Raw genomic sequence first — 22,312 nt, 5'->3', positions numbered from 1 at the left:
CAAAAGGAACAACATTTTTTGCTGTCCACCCCCACCAGACAGCCACATAACTCTGCATTACAGTCCATCAATGAAGGTCAGCCAGGGAAAATCATGGCAGTCTCTTTCAACCTTCACCAGTGTCCTTTATCTTAAACCTAGAGATCTCCGACTCTCCTCCAGCCAGGCCAACTGCTGACTGATGTCTGTGTCACTGTGTTAGAGCTCCCTGACATTGGAGCCATTGTGAGAGTGTAGATCAAGGTCTGGTTCACAGAAGTGAAGTGGCTGGAAAGCAAATGGGGTGGTCAGGTCTCCCCCAGGTGCCATGATGGCAGTAGGAATTCCTATAACTGTTTGCATACACATGTGCACATGAGAGTAGGTGGCACTAGGGGCCCAATGTTTCTGCATTAAGGTTAGGTATGAGTGAAATGCATCCATGTTAGTGTGAGTGCTTTCATTTCCACTGCACACAGTCACACAGTCATAAGGGTACAGTTTCAGGGACCACTGACTGGGACACCTCATTCTGTCATTTTCAATAGGAAGTCGATGTAGGATAGGAGGCCCAACAGCAGTTGTTGGGCCTCCACTGGCTTCCCGGCTTCCCCACCGGCTGTTGTTACTGATCTGTAACAATGGTGTCTAAAATGATGAACAGTCCACGTCATTACCCATAGCTCATTGTCATATGTAGGCCACTATCATTTTGCTGCAGTGAGTGAGTGAATAGCATGAGCCATCAAGTTCTCCAGACCATCAGTATCCTGTGCCAGCACCACCTTCTATACAAGCACTGCTAGAGCAGAGGAGACATACTTTACTTTTTGGCAAAAGCATCTACTGACATTAACATGTCCAAAAGGTTCATGAAATATCCTTACAGACAGCCCTAAAGTAGTGCCATGGCAATTAACTATAGAAGCATATGATCAAGAAATACTGTAGGTACATTCTGCTAAAATAATGAGGAATTGACACTGTGAGATTAGTATGTACCACTATTTTAGCAGCACATATTGTTAGACCACACAAAGCATACCAAATAACTTCACACATCATAAAGTCCAAAATGCCTATGAACTACTTCTTAAATTATCCCCAAAGTATTATTAGTATTATCCATTTTTAGATACTGAATAATTAACATCATATTAATATGACTTTGCCATTTCTGTCAAACTAAATCGCATGTCATTTTCATCTGGTGTATTGTAAAATGTTAAATATATTTGAATTGGTCTGCTGTATTATCCTTCCCTGGTCTACACACCAGCCACAGAACTAAGTGATGCCAGAAGTACAATATTATTAGAATCTTCTGTAATTAAATTCTATTATTTGTAATGGCTGAAATGTATGTTTAATCTTTATCAACTATAGATTATTTATCAATTTAAATCATGTATAAATTAAACAAGTGACAAACAGAGGATGAAAATACCTTTTAAACTGATGTTTAGGGTGACAAAAAAATGTGTCACAATATGCCCCCATTAATGAACCATGAGTAAATCTTTGTGATGTCAAAAATAAATGGGGGAGAGGTTTAAAAACAGGTGGGATAATAACAAAAATCTAAAAAAACAAAAAATATTTTTTGTCAACACAATACATACCAGCATATAGATATAAATACACACCCTCAACACGCACAGGCAAAGACCTGAACTATTCTGTCACCCTGCAAGATTATTTTTATGTAAAAAGCCTGTTGTTGCCTAGGACTCTTTAATTACATACCACTCTCCCCCAACTAGTGATTAAAAGCTATGATGAATGTGTTAATACTGTCACTTAAGGATGCCTCAGTGCAAAACTAATTACATGGCGATTCATGTCTTATGCAAAATGCATTTGATATAGTCCTCACAGCCACATGCCATAACTGTGGAAGTGCTTCTGTTATTTCTCCGGTGATGAGCTAACTTCTCTGCTGATTGAAACATTTCATGTGGCTTAGCCAAGTGTTTAAAACAGATTATCTGACTGACAGTTAAGGTAAAATTCAGCTCTAATAAAATGGTTTAGCAGTTTGTGTCACTAAGATTTTTAGTGACATTCAAAATGTTGAATCTTCCAAAGGTTTTTCCACAAATATGGGTCAAATTTTCAGTACAAAATCATCAAATTATCTCAAAAAATATTCTCTATTAATTGTATTTTCAGAGAGGTAGATATTAAAAGAGGTCTCATACGAATGGTTTCTTTGTGTGTGTGTGTGTGTGTGTGTGTGTTTGTGAGTGTGTGCGTGCGCGCGCGCGATTATAATTGCCACAGCTCTAGCTGGGGCTGTGGGCTGAGTAATTGCCTGTCTTGGTCGAGAGAAATTGCAGTACCACACTAAAGTCAAGCACTCTCTTCCTGCTGTAGACCTTATTTGGATTCCACATAGTTAGCTAGCAAGCTAACATCAGCCTCAAGGCTCTATTATTCATGGCTTGAGAGATTGCTCTTACTAAAAGCATTGGAACTGGGCCAGGTGGTAATGGAGTGACAATTGGGAGGTTGATCCCTACCTCGGAGTAAAGGCAGAATATAAGAAACCTGATCGGACAGAGCTATGAGGAGAAGAGCAGTTTTAACAGAAGTTAAGTAATGTTTCAGTTGGATTAGGACAGAAAAATTAAGACACTTGAGAGGTGAAAAGGTGAAACAGGAATTCAGCTGGACTAATGTCAGGCTATTTCAGGAAAAGAAAACATGAATATAATGTAGTAAAGCCAATTTCACTTTTAAACAAATCAAGAAAACTGTTGTCCTCCTATCTGCTTCCATGTGCATGGCCAGATAAGGTTGCATTAATTAAAATCTTCTACTCTTCTACTCTACCCCCCCAGTATCTGAAACTGGAACAGAAATCTGTAATCTGCAATTGGAAAAGCTGTACTTAACCAAATGCAGTGTCAGCTGAGGGGTGACAAAAAACAGTTGCCTGGATCTGCCTGTCTCTTTAACGTCTCTTGATTTTGGCCCCGAAGTGTTTGTTTATTCCTGTGCTGTGCTTCTGTGGATCTAATTGACATTATAGTGTGTAATAGTGTTTAATGGACAACTGTAAAAATGGTGGAACTGTCATTGTTTTGAGTTTTTTGTTATATCATCTACATTGTTAGCATAATTATAACATTAAGATTATTGAGTGCAATTTCAAAATAAACAAAAAAATAAATAAATTTAAGAATGAAAAACTTATGAATTCCAAATTGATTCCCTCTGCAAAACGTTGATTGATTCTAACCATTTGATATTTCTGCTTTGTACCAAGGAAAAAAATAATTGATTCATTTCCCTAAGCACAATTCTCAAATACTGCTACCAGCTTTCAGATATACTGTGGTTAGTGTTGTCAAAAAACTTGACCTGCCTTGAAGTACAAAGTCACAATATGTGACACTGTTAATCATGCAAAACAAAAAGGCCAGATACACACAGTAAATTTAACTTCGTCTATCAAATCATTTTTATTTAAAAAGACTTAAATGTGAAAGTCATCTTCTTTTTTAAGCTCAGCTCAGCAATTGTTTGGAATTAACATGGGTTTGGCAAATATTACAAAATACATAGATAGTACAATACTCTGAATCACAGCTGTTCTGAAGGTAAATAGAGAAGTTTAGTTGGCAGTTATGGAACTCAGCTGCATGATGCCATTTAAAAGTCTATCCCATGGAAGCAATATGACTGTAGTCTTACAATGTAAGATAGTGTTTGTGCTCTGTCTGTATATGAGTCATCGAGTGTCATTTGAAACCCACATTTTAAAACCAGAAACAACAATTGTACAGTGCAATGCACATGCAATTGGTCATCAGGTTACCTTTGAGGCTATTTATATACTTTCTTTATAAAGTAGACAAACAAACCAGTGCTTACCATTGTGAGAAACAGGTTGTGTTTATGTTTTTCCGTCTTTTTTCCTTTTTATAACTGGCTCCCAAAGGAAAGACTACAAAGGGAATAACAGATCATGTGTCTTTAGTATGCAGCATGCCATGGGAACGTGCACATCTGGATGGGGGGGGGGGGGGGGGGGTTGGGGTTGGGGTTGGGGTTGCTGAAGGCTATCCTAACCCCACAAACCCCAAAGTGGACACCCATTTCCCCTGAGCCATCCTATCTCCTTGGGGTAGCTGCCAACTAATTCATATCAATGTCAAAAGGTCCATCTTATCAAATGGGCAGAAGGAGTCATAATTCGAAGGCCTCATTCTAAAATATAAACTATATACTATATGTTAGAATTGGATTTAAATATATCAAATGAACATTGAAGTATTTCAAATCTACAGTATATTTCAATAACAACAGACAGAGATACAAAAACTGTGAGGGGGCTGTCCAGCTGGAGGCAGGGCCCACAATAGAGGAGACTGGAAAAACAACCATGCATGCATCAATGAATGTGAGTTTATTAAAAAAAAACTCTTCAGCAAGCTAAATCCAACTGAAAAAATACTAAGTACAAAAGGCAAAAATAAAACCGCTGGATACTTCAGGGTGGAATAAAATCTCAAAACAGCAAACGCTGAAGACTGGCTCTGTCGATGAGGTGCTCAAAAAATATAGAAAATTCATGAGAAAAATGCACAAAGAAAATAACATGAGACTATTGCTGGCACAGACTGTAATGTGGAATTCTTGACTACAATATATACCATACATTATAATACAAACCAGTTTATGATTGTATGATTTTTCTCAATAGCTTTAATTGTTTGGCATACCAGTTATTCAACTGATTAAAAATAGGTAAAAATAATAAAATAAGTGGTTAAGATTTTTGGCACTGTGAAGCTGAGCACTGTTGTGTCACGTAGTGAGATTTGCTTTGCACCTTCCAATCAGACTAACTAGAGTCGAGGGAGCACCAAGAACAAAGTATTTAGGAAGGTGCTACATATACAAGAAACTGTAATCACCAAATTAGTAGATCATCTGGTCCCCCTACTTTGTAGAGTGCATAGTCAAACTGTGGGATGGATCATGTTACTGTTGAAGCAAAAGCTTCCAAAAGACCTTTTAGAAAATTTAGAAAAGTCTGACAATAAGTAGTTATTATATTATATGGGCATATAATTCAAGGTTTAAGGTTTGGGTTTTTTCCGCTGCTAGGGATGCTGCTTGTGTAACTGTTTTCTTTTCCAGAATGTTTTTTCATCGGTAATTGTTAGTTCTTAACTGTGTTAGGTCCTAACTGTGCATGTTATCTCAGCTTAGTTATTTTACTCATAAACAGCTGTCTGATGCATGGGAAGATGTAGACAGCTGTTGGATAGAATAATTGATAGAATTCAGACGCGAATCTGCGACATTCCGTCCATCCTGTCAGAGTTTATTTCACTATATGATCCCTTACTTACATCTATTCTGTAAAAGTCATGTCTGGTTTGTATGTTCCACTCATTAGAGCATCCATACACGGCAGAGATATCCAGCATCCTTTTTTTTAGTTTTGTCATAAGCTTGTCTGCTAAAAACATGAAGGAGAAGTTGTATTTGGATAGTAATACCAGCATTGTTGAAATGATCGAGCACTCTGCTTCAGTATATTTGTACAATATTTAAAAAATCAAACCATTTCAAAATCAATCCAAAATCCAGCGAATCATTCTTCTTTTGAGATTGTGGGGTACAACTTTCCTTTGTAAATGTACATGCACTGCTGCCTTTGCCATCCCTGTATGAAGATGGTGCCACTTTATGAATTTCCCTCTATACTCCATGTAGTTGTCTATGTATATATATCTATGGTATATACCCCAAAGTGAAAAAGCTGCTATCTATTGTTCTGCCCATATAGCAAGACATGATTGACCTCTTTAAAATTACACAGTGTCAATATTGTTTTCCATGAGTACAAAAGATTTATATCCACACATATAAACGAAATATACATTTTTCCATCCATCTCTCTGTATGCTTTGTTTCACATTTTCACCCCACCCCCTCCTCTTTCTTTCTAGCCCACCCTCTCATTTTTCCTCCCTGACTGGTTGTGAGGAGAGCAAATCCCTCATGGATTTCTGGAGGGTATCACCATGGAGACGGGCTCTGCCACACGTGTCTGTAAATCCACCAGCTGTGTAGGGGGCACAGTTAGAGGTGGTGCATTTCCTCCACCTCTATTCAACTGAGCGAACAGTGAATGAGATGCAAGAAGAATCTGAGGGGGATTTCAAAGGACTGACATTAGAAATTACTTTAATTTCCCAGAATTTATTGATGAAATCAAAATACTACATTTTGTATGTTAAAAAGTAATATACGTTTTTGGTTTTGGTGTAAGTAGTGCTGTTTAAAGGAATTGTCATTCAAAATATTGAATATTGACTTACAACAGTAGTAGCAGGAGGAATTTTAAATGAAATTCAAACTTGTTAAAATTGGAATTACTTTAGTTTGATAGTTGACCTTTATAATGACTTTAAAATATATTTAAGTTTTGTGTTCATACTTTCTCATAATATACTAAAAATGAAAATTAAATTATGAAATTGTGTTTATAATTAAATTAAGCTGGACATAAAAATAATTGCTATTGACAATGGCTACTTATTATCAAAAATGATTAGCCCAAGTTGGGGCTAGAAATACTAAAATACTCTTAAAATACACAAATTGGCCAGGTCATTGATATATTGAGCACTTGCAGTACATGTGGAATTAGGGGTGTCTGAAAACGTGTTCTCTTCTGTTAATGGACTCCTCTGCTATTCGCAGTTTGTCCACATCAAACAGTATGTAGTGTCCGTCAGTGAACCTGACACCAGAACACCTTAAGTTGATTTTTGTGTGTGTGTCTGTGAATATATTAGCATGTATTGATTAAAATACACTTAAATCTTGTTTCTTTTCATTTGTTGACTGCATTGTCTCTTTTGGGGTCACAGGGAGGTTACAAGAGCCGACCTATTTGCATATGGCCCAAGGCAGGGTACACCCCAGAATGAGTTGCCAGCTCATCCCAGGTTCTATATGAGCATTTGGGTTCAAATTATTGAGTATTTCATTTTGCAACATAGCAATCCTCTCACATTTTTCTTGCTGGTGGATAAATACAACAAGTAAATATCATATTAACAATAAATATGGGAAATATTCACTCTGTTTGCAAGCTGCAATAAACCCACTAGTGTGGCCTGCCAAAGCTGGTGCACAATCATTTATGAGGAAGCTTGAAGAAGGGAAATTTGTTGTTTTCATGTCCATGAAGTGTTCAAAATAGCTTTGTTTCTTGTGTGCCCTTTAAAAAGAGAAACATGACATCCTTCTTTAACTGCACTTCAGTATCTTCCACAATTCCCTCACACTCGTGTAACATTATTAACTTTCAACAACATTCTTTATTTTGTTTTTAAACTCTCCAAAAAGTTCATTGGCAGCCTCAATGAAGTCTTCCCTAAACAACTTTGCCCTCCTTGAAAGACTTGGCAGGAATGTGAGCAACTCAATAAAATGCCATGGTAACAGCCTAACCCTTTGTGTTTTGTCTGGTGAAACCAGACAGCTGTGCTGTCACTTTCTGAGAGTGTGATGCAGTTTTAGCTGGAAAATCCGTCTCTTAGGAGAGTGCCCTTCTTTGGTATGGCCATACCGACTTTGCAGACGAGACAGATGGGCCTTGATTTTACGTAGAAAAAAGTAATCTCCTCTTTTTGCATCCACCATCCTCGCATGTTTTTGCTGCTAACTAGAGAGTGTCTTGGTGACATTGACTGGTTGGGGACCATTGTCTTATGCTATATGGTATATTAAGTGTCTATAATTCATTATATGTGGTCACCGGTGTGTCCTTTTCTGTTTTCTACTCATTTTCGGTTCAAAGAAACGCATCACATGCCCATGACACTGATTCATTCTGCTAGTGGGGAGAGCCTCCCTTAAATTTAGTTTTAGTTGTTCTATATCTGTGTCTCTCAATTTGTTTTTTGCTGGTGGTTGTTTTTGTCACTGTAACAAGGTCTACAACTGTTAACTCCTTAATGTGATCACCAGGTTCAAACCTGGAGAGAATATCTTTATGTTGTTGGGTGAACACTATGTTTGACAAGTATTTCACTCACTTGAAATGTACAATCTTCAAAAATAAGAAAAATGTAAAATCATGAATAAGAAAAATGAGTTATGACCAATGAATGTAAAATGCTAACAAACAAATGTTTGTTTCACAAAATTTACAATGAATACACAACTGCTAAAGTACCAAAAAGAAATTCTAATTCTAATTTAGTGTTAAGCAATGGGGATTCCTGCAAAGCAAAAGAAATCAGCTCTTTCAGTCCAAAAATTTAGCTTGTTTTTTTTCCTGTATCTGTATTTTCTATATGATCAAATTCCTCTGCATTCTATGCAAGTAGTGGTGCTTAACATATCACACTAGCATTTGTGGCTATTAGCTAAAGGTTGCTTTGTCACCTCTCTTCTGCAGTGTGAATGGCTACCCACTGGCCAAGAAGAGAAAGAGGGTAGACAGACAAACCCCTGATAACTATCCAAAGAGGAGCAGCTACCTAGATGACATGCATAACTCAACCATGGAGGAGTGGTATGACACAGATGGAACAGAGGACATGGATGACCGGGAGGAAGAAGAGGTTGAGAGAGTGATAGAGGAGGAAGAAGGAGAAGTGGAAGAAGAAGGGGTGGAATTGGAGGGCTACATGGACTACAATGGGCAATTGGTACATGAAGAGGATGAGGTGGAGAGAGGGCATGAAGATAGTGAGGAAGATTATGAAGAAGAGCAAATAGAGGTGGAGCAGGAAGAAAGTGAGGAGGAAAGGGTGGATGAAGAGGAAGAAACAGTAGAGGAGGTGAAGTATGACGAAGGAGAAGAAGAGGAAAAACAACAAAGTCATGGGCAAGGTGAGATCACTTTGTCAACGTATCATAGTAAATCAGAAATAAATTAACATTTTGACATGTATTCCAATTTCATGTATCTGTAATTTTCAATGATAGATACATGTATGTAATCATGCTCTTTGCAATTTTCATTCAAAAATGATGGATTTTGGTGCAGCCCTGTATTTGCAAGAGAGACAAGTTTCTTTAAAACTTGTTCAACAAATGCCTCATATTATTTATGCAATGCTGTTGTCAAGCCAGAGGAAAATACTTTCAAGAAGGAAAACTCAAATACCTAATAACTATCGTAAATGTATTCTGATATGTGTTGTATATCTTAATCATGTACATCAATTTTAATCTGCCTTATAAACACTATTTTTGAAGTGTAATGGGCATTCAACATCCTTACTGTAATTTAAACAATGAAAAATCTGCAGTTACTTAGAATAATGACATAAGCAAAACTTACCTTCTTTTAGAACTTTTAAGAAGGGATTACATTATTTTAACAACTAAAATTTCATGCTAATAGTCTCATCTTCATATATTTTAAAATCCATTAACATCATAACTATTGTAAAAATGAAATGGCTACACTTTAAATAAGATATTCACCAGAATACCTTTTTTAGTGTTTTCTAGGTTTAATGCTCCATTTTTTGATTTTATGAGTGGCATCAAAGCCATAACCTCACCCCTTCATACCTGACTGAACTCCTCCACTTAAACACACCCAGTCGAACTCTTAGATCATCATTCTTCTTCAGCTTCATTCATTCTCCAGCATGCATGACCATCATGGAGGCCAAAGCCTTCAGTCACTCAATCCTTTGCCTCTGTAACTCCCTTCCACTGAACATTCATCAACACATTGATTATTTTTGAATCAGCCCTCAAAACCCACCTGTTCAAACGAGCATACTAACTATGGCACCTTTCAGTTAGGTTTTTTTTTTTGCCAATGTTTTGACTTGTTTTCTACTGTTTGTTTTATCTGTTCTGCATGGTATCCTTGGATGTTATAACTAGATGTGTTGTTGAAGCCATATGCCATTAAGTTGTAAATATGTTATGTTGCACATCTGCTGAGCGCTTGCAGTATCACAAGGTGTTGTTGTTAATAACAACAACAACAACAATAATATTCCAGGCCTGGTATAATACTATTACTACTACTACTACTAATAATAATCCTAATTATTTAAAAATATATATATATTATTACTCCACTCTCGCTGGTAGATTAGGGATTGTGTTCTGATCTGGTCTTTGGTCTGAGGTTCATAAAAAGTGTCAAGTGATAGAAAAGAGATTTTCTTGTGTGTGTTGTATGTGTATGCATTTTAGAGATGGTTTTTATATTGTAACATATGAAGAAACAGTAAAATAAAGAGTCTGACAAATTTCAAGTTTATTTCGGTTTGTTGTGTTGATTGGCCATGTAGATGGTCAGTTCTTCTGAATTGTTATTTGTTGCTTCAAACTATATGTCTTGCAACATACAGATGGTTCCATTGGTTTTGGCATCCTCTTTGTTTCACTCTTTTGTCTTTATTTGGGAATGATTTTGGAAAGGCTTCTCAGGCACTAAAGAATCAATGACATCTTCTGTGTAGAGAGGGGTTATAGGCTAAATCTTCAAGTAGCACATTCCTATAAGAATTTTAATGATTTCTTTGCTGTCCAGGGATCCATCAACCATATAAATGAGGACCTTGATGAAAAGTTAAATAAGCTTAGTGATCACCAATTACTGAAGTTTTTCTCAGGATCCCTGTTGTGGGCCCTTTAGGTTTGTAACCAACCTATAATAACCTATACATGCATATTTACACTGGTTATGCACAAGGTTCCAGGTTATAAATATGACTAGGTCTGACATTTTCTCTGCATAGGGTTAGATCAATTATGTTTTTCAAGACTAATTAGTTAAAGGGTCTTTTACTAGGTCCAATGAAACCAGAAAAAAAAGGAATCCTGTCCATGGCTACACTTTAAAGCATGGATCCAATATTTTGTATCATATCATACACAAGTGTGATCACCAGCAATTGTGTGTGTGTGTGTGTGTTATCTTAGTTCACCTAAGTGATGCTTGATGGCAGTCATATAGATAGCCGTGATAATGGAGATGCCTAAGCTAATAAAAAGCTAATAAAAGGGGAACCAACGGCAAAGACAGCAGTTGTAAAGGTTGAGGGGTGGGCGGTAAAATCATTCCAACCAACCAATTAGGGTTAGGATCTGTGATTTCTGCGATAACTTCCAATGGTAAACCAATTAGCTGAAAGAGTTTTTATTAGTGTGCGAATATCAGTTATATGAAGCTATATAGCCTATATATTTTCATTTGGTACACCACAGAGAATATTTTGTTGGTGACAAAGTGAAGCAGTAACTTGTGAACAATTCTTCCTGTGCCTGAGCTGGTCTTTCCCATTGGCTGGACAAAGATGTAGTAGCACACTTTGTACCCCATTTGGAGTTCATTTGGTTATAACAGGCCTTTCATCCTTTGAAACGTATATCCAGGTGGTTTTTGGGCCAAGGCAAAGGTGGCCCTGAAGTGTTTGTTCAGATCAGTCATATACTGGTGGGTTGTATATGCCATGAAATTAAGTAATCACCTGGTTGGTAAAGGAGGTGGAGAGGGAGAGTCATTTGTCTCTAATGAGTTAAAGGGGCAATCCCTTTTGTCTCCTGTAGGCTTGCTCTGATGGCAATCAAGACCAGTAGCAGTTAAACATCCCAATTATTTTGACTGGCTGCCACGTATTTCTTAAGGGTGATTAGCTTGTTTGGCTCATTCTACTTGACCAGAGGCTCAAGGGTAATGGCTGATGCAGAGTTTAGCCTTCACACTTAACACTTATCAGCTGTGAAATGTGTTTCTCTGTCTGGGTCGATGGGATTCATTAAGAGGACTCCAGCAATTTGAGGTTAGTTTAGAGCCAATGTTTTAAGTGAAAAGAAATAGGCAGAGGTTGACAGACCTGAGCCCAGATCTTTGCCAGTTTGAAGTTGATCAGAATTTTGACTCGTTTAAGAAGGGCAAAAGTCATTGGCCCAGTGGTTAGTTGCTCCACCAGCATTTCTGTTAATATGGTCCCTGAAGGAGCATATGGTTGAACACCTAGAATACTGTTATGGAGTTTTGAAATATTTGATTGCAGTGATATAAGCAGCTGTATCAAGAACTGCTTCATGTGCAATGAAATTTTCAAGCACTGTGGATTGATAGACTTTTTGAACAAAGCCTTTATCCTTAAAAACACACAAAAAAATTTCAACAACACTAGGGACAACAACACTAGGGAGAAGATATTTATTGCCCTCTATTGACTTGTCATGATCATTGTAGTAAGTGGTTAAGATCTGGTTCTGTGGGAGAAACAGTTCTGGTTTATTGTGTCCCCAGCAACGTTCATTAACCTTCTCTTGAGATGGATTGGAGATGTTGTTTGAGAGTGATGTTTGGAAGCTGTTTCTTTTACCAAAAAGGCATAAGCATTGTGTTTTGCACTTCATGCACGTCATTGAAAAGACATTTAATATCTTCAAGGTCTCTATTGCTAAGATAGGATGGTTTGAATTATCGATCGTATTAGCTCCATTTGTTTGATGTGAGAAAATTTAAATCACCTTTAAAAATAAATTATCCATCAAGCAACGATTAACTAGTTAATTAATTTTGATTTTTTTCTTAAAATATAATTGCATTTTATAAGAGTTATTGAGGTATATAATTCAATTCAAATCATATTTATTTATATATTTGTTCCAATCAAAAATGTCTCTAGACCATTTAAAGAATCCTAGGGTGTGACCCCCAACAAGCAACAGGAAGGAAAAAACTCCCCTTTAATATGAAGAAACCTTGAGCAGGACTGGGCTCATGGAAGAGGACCCTCCTGCTGATCACCAGCTGGGCAGAGAAGTAGGAGAGAGAATAGGCATAAATGATCCCCAGTTGATCTGGCTGAAAATGAAACAACTCAAATTCCTTTTATCTGGTTAATTTGTTTAGGCAGTGACAGATAGGGCTTTCAAAATATTGTAGTGTTGTTATGATGATTAAGATGTAAGAATGAGACAACAAACTCACAGGGGGAAGCAGTGTGGATACACACAGGCAACTGGCATAAGCGAAAAAAGGCTTTCAGTCTAGAGGTCCTGCTTTTCATGTTTTTGTACCACTGACCTGAGGGTAGAAAAGCGAACAGTTTGTGCCGGGGTGGCTGAGGTCTTTGAGGATGGAGGTAGGTCTTCTGTGAACTCTATGCTCATAGATTCTTTGCAGAGAGGGCAGTTTAGTCCTGGTGATTTTGAGCAGTGTTCACCACTCTGCAGATGTTTGCAGGTCATTGCACTAGCGCTGCCGTACCAGACGGTGATACAGTTGTCAGGATGCTCTCAACAATGAAGCTGTAAAAGTTGCTGAGGAGTTTTGATGACAGGTAAAGAAAAGGTAAAGCCACTGTTAGGCCTTCTTGACCAGTTGGTTTGTGTTAAATGTCCAAGTAAGATCCTCATTGATGTGTACTCCTAGGTACCTGAACTTGCTCACCATCTCCACTTCAAGCTCTGAGACATATAGTGGCCAGTCACAATCAAGAAGGCATTCACTTATGCTGAGATGTAGACAGAGTGTAAATAGATTGTGAGTGAGTTTCTTGGGAATGATGATGTTATAAGCAGAACTGTAGTTTACAAAGAGCCTTCTCATATAGTGGAGAGTAATGGTATCTGAGGTAGACCTGTTGTGCCAGTAGGCATACTGCAGAGGGTCTAGGGTGAGCGTGTGAGCCAATACCACTCTCTCAATACATTTTATTATGATTGGACTTAGCGCTATTGGCCTGTAGTTACAAAGACTGGTGTGGGGCGGTTCTTGGTAGGGAGTTTAATTAAATAATTAAATCCTCTATAATTTTCTTTATTCATCATCAATCTTTATCATCATCAATCTTTATTTATTGCGCCATCCTTGACGAGACCTCATACATTTTCTATGCAACATGATTCTCATCTGGCTGAGTATCTTTCTTTTTTTCCCACTGTACTTAATTTTGTACATAGACTCACAATTCAGGACACAATCTGCTGTTAAGACTCTCAAAGTAAATTATGAGGGGAAGCAAAGAGTTCCTTATCCAATTTAGGTGGACCCAGCCCAGAAATCTGATTTGCTAGTGAAACAGAATGTGGAAATGAGATTATATTTGTTCTATTTTTTCCTTTACAGAGGATGATGAGATGAGCTCTGCTGAAAGGGTCAAGGCCAATGGTGAAGCTCGGAGCAGCACTGGAAAATCAGGCCCACTGACCGAGAAGGATGACAACAACAATGACGAGTATGACAATTATGATGAACTTGTGGCTAAGTCACTACTAAACCTGGGAAAGATTGCGGAAGATGCTGCAAATCGAGCCATGACAGAATCTGAAATGAACAGCAACTTGTCCAATACGGAGGAAGACGAGGAAGATGATGAAGATGAAGAAGAAGATGACGAGGATGATGATCGTGAAGAAGATGATGAATATGATGATGATGATGACGATAATGATGAAAATGAAAATGGAAAGGGGGTCGAGATTCAAGGTAGTGATCTCCGTCTGAATGCTGACAGTGATGTGGTTCGAGAGACAGTGGACTCCCTTAAACTGCTGGCACAAGGTCACGGTGCAATGTTGGCTGAAAATGTAGATGGACAGGAGTTTGCAGATGACGCAGCAAAGACTGTGAATAAAAATGATTATGCTCACAATGGTGCAAATTCACATACTGTGGGTAATAAGCAAGTTATGTCCATTTGTAGTGGACAAATAGAAAAAAGTGATGAGGAAGTCTGTTTAAGTAGTCTGGAGTGCCTACGGAATCAATGCTTTGACCTAGCTCGGAAACTAAGTGAAACAAAGACAACTGATCAAAATGGCTCATTCCAACAAAATCATTTTTCATGCGGGGATTCCAATCAGCCAACCCAGCACAGCTCTGGGGATTATCAACACAGCCAAACAAATGGACGGAGTCTTAATAGGAGCTATTCTGACATGGACAATCTCATGAAGCTGGAGGAGCAGTTGAGCCCACGCTCCAAGGCCTTCACAAGCTGTGCACAGGATGGAAGGTGTCACAAGAACTTTGATGAGGACACAGCATCTGTGGCATCAGATCGGTCGGAAGAAATGTTTGACATGACAAAGGGTAACCTTTCCTTATTGGAAAAGGCAATTGCACTAGAGTCAGAACGTGCCAAGGCAATGCGCGATAAAATGGCAGCTGATCCTACCCGAAGAGACAGAGGTAGATATAGTCATGGAGATAATGGTTCACGGCAATCCTATGGTGTGGACCGGAAGTCCAGATTTCCAGATGGTATGAAGAAACCTTTCTACCTTAAAGGTAAGTGTTTTTATTCACATTTCCCAGTTCAAATCATGCTTATTTTGAACACACATCTAACTCACTGTACTTCCGGAATATTATGTAATAGTTTGGACAGCCTTCGTGCTATACTATCACCCCAGAACAACCTCTTTTAACCAATGTAGAAATTCGCTTCTTAGTAGATGTAGGAATAGCAAAAGTGGCTTATGTTATTAAAATAGGCCAGCATTGAAACATCAGAGAACTGACTTCTCAGACATAAGTAATAGCAATCTGCACCATACATCTCATCCCCTTCATTCAGCTTGCAGTAAAACTGCATATGTTTAAACTCAACTGTAACACCAAAATCATTTGGACTTGGGTATAATTTAGGGTACCTTTTTAAAAGAATTAATATTTTGATAAAAATTTTATATACCACCTTTCAAAACCAAGTTAAAAAATTCTTAATGACAAAAACAATGCAATAACATTGAGGGACAACAAAATGCAATCAAAATTTGAAATTTAAAATAGATGAAACAATGCAAGAGAGTGATTTTTAAGATTTAAAAGTGGACACTGAGTCGACCTCTCTGAGAGGTCCAGGCAGGAAGTTCCACAGTTGAGGGATGCGAGCAGCAAATGCCCTGTCTCTTTTGGTGATCAGGCAAGTATTGGGACCCCTAAGGAGGTCCTTGCTGGAGGTTAACAGGCAGCAATCTGCATCATAGGGTGTTAACAGATCACGGATATAAGTGAAACCCTGGCCATTTAAATCTTTGAAACAAGTAGTATAATCATAAAATCAAGTCTTAAGTAAAGGACACCAATCTTTGCTGGCTTTCACTGGTATTTTACCATTGAAGGTCGGTAAGGGTTGATATGATTTGGTCTCTTCTCCAAGGCTACATTCAATCTACAGGCAATAATGCTCAATTCTGATTGTTTTTTGTTTGCAGAACACCACATTGAACAACTCATATGACCCACATGCTCAGTTAAACATTAATGATGTCACAAATAGAACAATACTTTTGGGATGTGGTAGAATAGCAAATTTACATCATGGATGTGCAGCTGAGAAATCTGTAGCAACTGCCTGATGTGACCATTTCCATATGGAACAATATCTCTGAGCAATGTTTCCTACACCTTGTTGAAACTATGCCATTAAGAATTAAGGCAGTTGAGAAGGCAAGATCAGGTCCAACAGTGAGTGTATTTTTTTCTACAATTGTAGTCTGCTGATGAGAATTACATATGCTATAAAATAGTCAGCACAAGTGCAACTAAAAAGCACTAATACATTTAAATGAATTCTATGGGTTTTTTTTGCACAATAGTAACTGGAGAAATTACCATTCAACACATGTATTATATCTGAACTACATTACAATCAATCCATTAATTAATTTGCAAATATTTTATAACTTTATAAATATATTTTTTCAATATTGTACCTCCTTGAACTACCACCTTACTGTGGTGAAGGGGTTAAGTTATTGGGGCCATTATGCCCCTAGTGGAGTCTCCCAGGGAAAACAGGTCCTAGGTGACGGGCCACACAAATTCTGGTTCTGGGCTAATCTTGTCCATAAATAAAAACATGTTCGAATATGAGTTTCCATCAGTGAACCTGGCACCAGGACACCCTAGGCTGTAGCTCGATGATCGACTTTGTTGTCGTCTCATCTGATCTCCAGCTGCATGTCACTTGGGTAAAGAGTGGGCTGAGCTGTCAACCGATAATCCCCTGATGGTGACGTGGAGCTGGTAGTGGTGGAGAAAGTTAGATAGGCCTGGCATACCCAAATGTATTGTGTGGGGCTGTTGGGAACAGCGAGCCCTCTGTCAGGGACAACTTCAGCTCCCACCTCTGGGAGAGCTCCCAGTTTCAAAGGGAGGCTAAGAACATTGAGTTGGAGTGGAGTGTTCTTTGCCTCCTTTGTTGATGACTGTTTGTAGCTGTGGATGCAAGGTCTATGAAGCCAGATGTTCCGGCAAACCCCAAACACGGTGGCGGACACAGGAAGAAAGAGATGCTGTCAAGCTGAAGAAGGTGTTCTATCAGTTCATGCTTGATGAGGCCATGGAAAATAACTATGGGTTGGCCACGAAAGAATTGTGAGGTGGAAGCCTCACAAAAGTACTTATTGAGCTTCATGGTGGCAAGATGTCAGGGCCTAATAAGATCCATTGTGAGTAACTTGAGTTTCTAGATGCTGTGTCGCTATCTTGGTTGACACTCCTCTGAGACATCGTTTGGCAGTCAGGGACAGTGCCTTTGGAGTGGCAAACTGGGGTGGTGTTACCTGATTTTAAAATGGGGGACTGGAGGGTGTGTTCCACCTAGAAGGGGATTGTATTTCTCAATCAATCAATCTTTATTTATATAGTGTCTCTTGCAATCAAAATTGTTTCTAGGCACTTTACAGAATCCCAGGGCCTGACCCCCATCAAGCAATAGTGGCAAGGAAAAACTCCCCTTTAACAGGAAGAAACCTGGAGCAGGACGAGGCTCATAGGGGGGACCATCCTACTGGTGGCCTGCTGGGCAGAGAGGGAGGAGAGGGGGGAGGACAGATAGAACAGAGAACAGGCATAAATCATGCAAATACATTGATTACAACAAGCTGTCAAGAGTTGAGTGGGTCAGTGGGGTCAGAGGTTGGCAGGTCAGCACACAGCTATGAAGGTGACAATACCTGTAGATAGATGCAAAGAGAGAGGGGGAGGAGGGAGAGAATCAGGAAAAAATGTTAATGACACTATCACTAACCTAGTAGGTGAGTATGAGAGGAGAGGAGTTTTTTTGAAGAGGAAGATTTCAAGTTTAATCCCAAAAATAGAGAGGGGGTCAGCCTCCTGTACCGACTGGGCGCTGGTTTCTAAGGAAGGGGGAATAAATCTTGGTCAAAAGTTAATCCAAGATTCCTCACAGAGATGCTAGAGGCTAAAGAGATAATATCTGGAGGTTCAGGACCAAACACCATGACCTAAGTTTTTGCCTGAATTAAGGAGAAGGAAATTTGAGGACATCCAAGATTTTATCTCTTTGAGAAAAGCCTGAAGCTTCACTAACTGCTCTGTCTCCTCTGGTTTCATGGATGAGTATAACTGAGTGTCATCACCATAGCAATTATACTTTATTCCATGCTGTCAAATAACATTTCCAACTGCACAACCTTGTGGAACTCCATGGCTAACCCTAATGTATGAAAAGGGCGGATATGAGCAAACATCGCGGATATGAGCAAACTGGTATCTGTCTGTTAAATATGGTCTAAACCAGTCTAGTGATATTCCTTTAATCCCAATTCCTGTCTCTGGAAAAGGATGCTGTGATCAACTGTATCAAAAGCAGCACTGAGGTCCAGCAGTACCACCATAGAAACCAGTCCATGATCTGAAGCTGGAAGAAAATCATTAGTAACTTTAATAAGTGCTGTTTCTGTGCTGTGGTGAGCTCTAAAGCCTGACTGAAACATCTCAAACAGGCTGTTTCTCTGCAGGTGCTCCAGTAACTGAGTCACCATCACCTTCTCAAGAATTGTGGAGATAAGAGGAAGGTTGGCTATAGGCTTATAATTTGCGAACACACCTGGATCCAGTGATGGTTTTTTAAGCAACGGTTTAATTACTGTCACTTTGTAGGACCGGAATACATACATTGCTAAGGAACAACTGATTCAGTCAAGAACAGAACTGCCTATCATTGGTAAAACATCACTCATCAAGTGTGTCAGGATGGAGATCTTAAAAACATATGGTGGACTTAGATCTTTGAATTAAAGAAAACATCTCAGAAAAATATATAGAGTAAAGGAGTTTAAGGGCTCGCAATGGTATAGCAGCTGGGATGATCTGATTAGCTTTTCCTCTAAGAGTTATAACTTCATCAATGAAGAAGCTTGTGAAGTCTTCACCACTAAGGGAAGAAGGGAAGTCCAGATTTAAAACACTGTGACTCTTGGTTAATTTGGGCACAGTACCGAAAAGAAACCTGGGGTTATTCTAGTTTTCTTCAATAGAAGAAGAAAAAAGGGCTGTACTAGCCTTATGGAGGGCCTTTTTTTTATATAAGCTAACAGTCTTTCCAGTCTAAATGGTAGGTATCTATTTAACAAAAATATCACTTCCTTTCTAGTCTTCACACTTTCTGAAGGGTCCTAATGAGTGCATTATACCAAGGGGCACATCTCCACTGATTTGCTTTTTTTTTTTCAGGGGTTGCAAAAGAATCAAGTGTGATTCTTAGTGAGGATGCTGCACCTTCAGCAATAGAATCTACCTCAGCAGGGCTAATATTATAATGATTGATCTCTGGAGAAACGCATGGTGGTCCTGGGATTAGCATAGGGATTCGCTTCCTTAAACTTAGCTACAGCATTATCTGAAAGACATCTGTTATAGTAAGATTGTTCTGTACATGGGGGAGTCCTTAATCATAAATGCAAAAGTCATCAAAGAATCATCTGACAGGAGTGGGTTGTGAGGGAACACTGACGCATGTTATACCTCAACACCATAAGGCAGAAGCAGATCGAGACTGTGATTAAAGCTATGAGTTGGTTTATATGTTGAAAGAAACCAACTTGCTCTAGTCATGAAATAAAACCATTCCTAAAACTTTCATTTACAATGTCTTCATGGATATTAAAGTTAACAACAATGATGACTTTCTGTTCTAAGTAGCCAGACAGGAAGTCAGAAAACTCAGACAGGAAATCTGAAAGTGGCCCCAAAGGGGGTCGATATACAATTACAAACAAAAGTGGCTTTTCTGCCCTCCAGTTCAGATGGGTTAAGTCAGACTTTCAAATGAACTGTAGTCAAGTTTGGGTTTGATTGGAGGTATAGATTGCTGCCACTCCCCCATCCAGAGCAGTGACTGTGATGGTAGTCGGTAGTGGCTCCAGTGAGCAGCCATCCTGAACCTCCAGGTTCTCATCCAACAGGCTCTCTTGGACCCCTGAGGCAATCAGAGCTCAGAGAGGGAGAACCATATTGCCAATACACAACAATGCAGGCAATTGAAGCTGCTCCAAGGGCGGGGAAGAAGTGGAGACAGTGGAGGTACGGAATGTGTGCTGCTGGCCCCTCTCTCTCAAATGGTTATCCAGGAAGATGGCTAGAGTGGTGAGGACAGTCCGGTTGTGGGGTTTGTCACAGTGAGCATGTTCATCACACAGTTGATCAAAAAGATCCTGAGGAAAAACGTCCCGAAGCACCGGCTCTTTACAACTGGTGTCCACGTGAGCATTTCTTAAATGCCACAACCTACCTGAGTATTGTTGCTTGTCATGTCCATCCCTTCAGGACCCACACTTTTTTGTTTTTATTCATTGATAATTTATTATGACCTCTGACATAATAATATGCTTGATAGTTTTACATTAAAAAATTGAAAATGCATAAGAATAACTTAATTCATAACTTGCACCCTTTACATGCAATGCACTGACAAAGCTTCCTAATTTAATAAATGCTTATTTTAGGTGCCTTCTTGGCCCTACGTATATGAGGCCACATATGATAGTGTGGCAGGCTGCAGTATATCTCTCACCCAAGAGGATTGTGAGTTGCGGGCATGTTTGGCCCCGTGTTTTGGCACACTTTTCTATGCAATTCATTCTGATTTGGTGTTCATAAAGAAACTGATGCCAATACCATTTTCATCTCCGGAGTCATTCTTCATTCTGAAACAGTATTACAAACTAACTCTAATAGTGTGGTAATTGGGGCTTCAGAAAGGAGAGCACGTGCCTAAAATAAAGATTGACCGATAACAGTCAAGTCCACTGACAACACATTAATTATCCATAGAGAGTATGGTAATGGTGGTCAATTAGTATGCAAAGTGCAGACCATCAAAAGCAACAATCAATATTGCCTGCTTTCTAATATGCATTCCACTTAGCTACCTCTCCTTCTACAGTCACACTAGTGCAGGTAGAGTGCAACAATATTAGTATTTGTGCAGTTGTGCATTTCACAGCAAACTGGAGAATTACTAGATACATACTGTACAAACACCACAATTCAGTGTAGTAGTCAATCATTCCAAGCCGCTCCACTTTGTGTTTAGAGGAAGGTCTTTCTCACTATAAATAAACATGTTAATGAAGAGTACTGGACAGGGGCTTGACTTTGAAGGCATGAGACAAAACGAGACTTTAAATTTTACTGTATGCAGTGCCTAGCAATTTTCTCCTTTACCAAAACCTATTACGCTTTTACTTTATTAATAAGTCAGTGATATTACTCTGATTTAGTTGTGTTAGTCTGATGTTCACCGTCAGCTCAATAGAGCTAAATAAACAGACCACGACAACCATTTTCTACTGCTATATCCCATTGCAGGATCATGGGGAGGAGGCATTAGCCTTGTTTCCTCAGAGTAAGAAGGATCCCTGTCACCCATGACCCAACCATGAAATTGTTTAATATGGACATTATTATTAGTTTTATTATTAGTTGTTGTTGATGTTTGTTTTGAGGAGGGTTTTTTTTGCATTTTTTTTCTTTTCACTGTACTAGGTACACATTATATATACCATACAGTGGACTTTTGGTTTTCAACTGGCAGACTGACAGGGTATTTATTTGGAAAAATCCTGGAACTTGCTTCTCTTTAGTTCACTGTACAAATAGTGGAATTTAAGAAGGATCCTACGCTCATTTTTTCTATGTTTATCCTTTTTGCAAAAGAGAAAAATCAGTTTTTATGACATCCATTTTCTCACATTCAAAGTTACAAATTGGAGCAGATTTACTCAATGCTTAAAAAAAACAACAACTGTTTTTTGGCACATCAACACGGCTTTTAATTAACAGATGCTTCGCGTGTGGACAAGAAAGAAAGTCGATGTCCGACCCCAGGTTGTGATGGTACAGGTCATGTGACCGGACTGTACCCCCATCATCGGAGCCTCTCTGGCTGCCCGCACAAAGACAGGGTGCCACCAGAAAGTAAGTTTGACACTAGTCCATCCACCCTGTTTGATCATGTTGTTCAGTGATGTGCACGTTTTCTGTGATCAATGCTGTGCCAACTGTATGAATTCTGTCATGATTGTCCTGATCGGATCAGACAGG

General features: G+C 38.8%; 1 protein-coding gene across 1 annotated transcript in view; it reads left to right on the top strand.

Moving 5' to 3' along the window:
- myt1lb (myelin transcription factor 1-like, b) overlaps positions 1–22,312 on the top strand; it is a 111,972-nt gene that overhangs the window by 48,877 nt on the left and 40,783 nt on the right. Inside the window, 3 exon segments of the mRNA XM_029832549.1 lie at positions 8,414–8,850; positions 14,081–15,244; positions 22,052–22,186. Coding sequence (XP_029688409.1) covers positions 8,414–8,850; positions 14,081–15,244; positions 22,052–22,186 — 1,736 coding nt within the window.

The sequence above is a fragment of the Takifugu rubripes genome, chromosome 2, assembly GCF_901000725.2.
Source record: "Takifugu rubripes chromosome 2, fTakRub1.2, whole genome shotgun sequence".
Lineage (NCBI taxonomy): Eukaryota > Metazoa > Chordata > Actinopteri > Tetraodontiformes > Tetraodontidae > Takifugu > Takifugu rubripes.
This window is presented reverse-complemented; position numbering and strand designations above follow the sequence as displayed.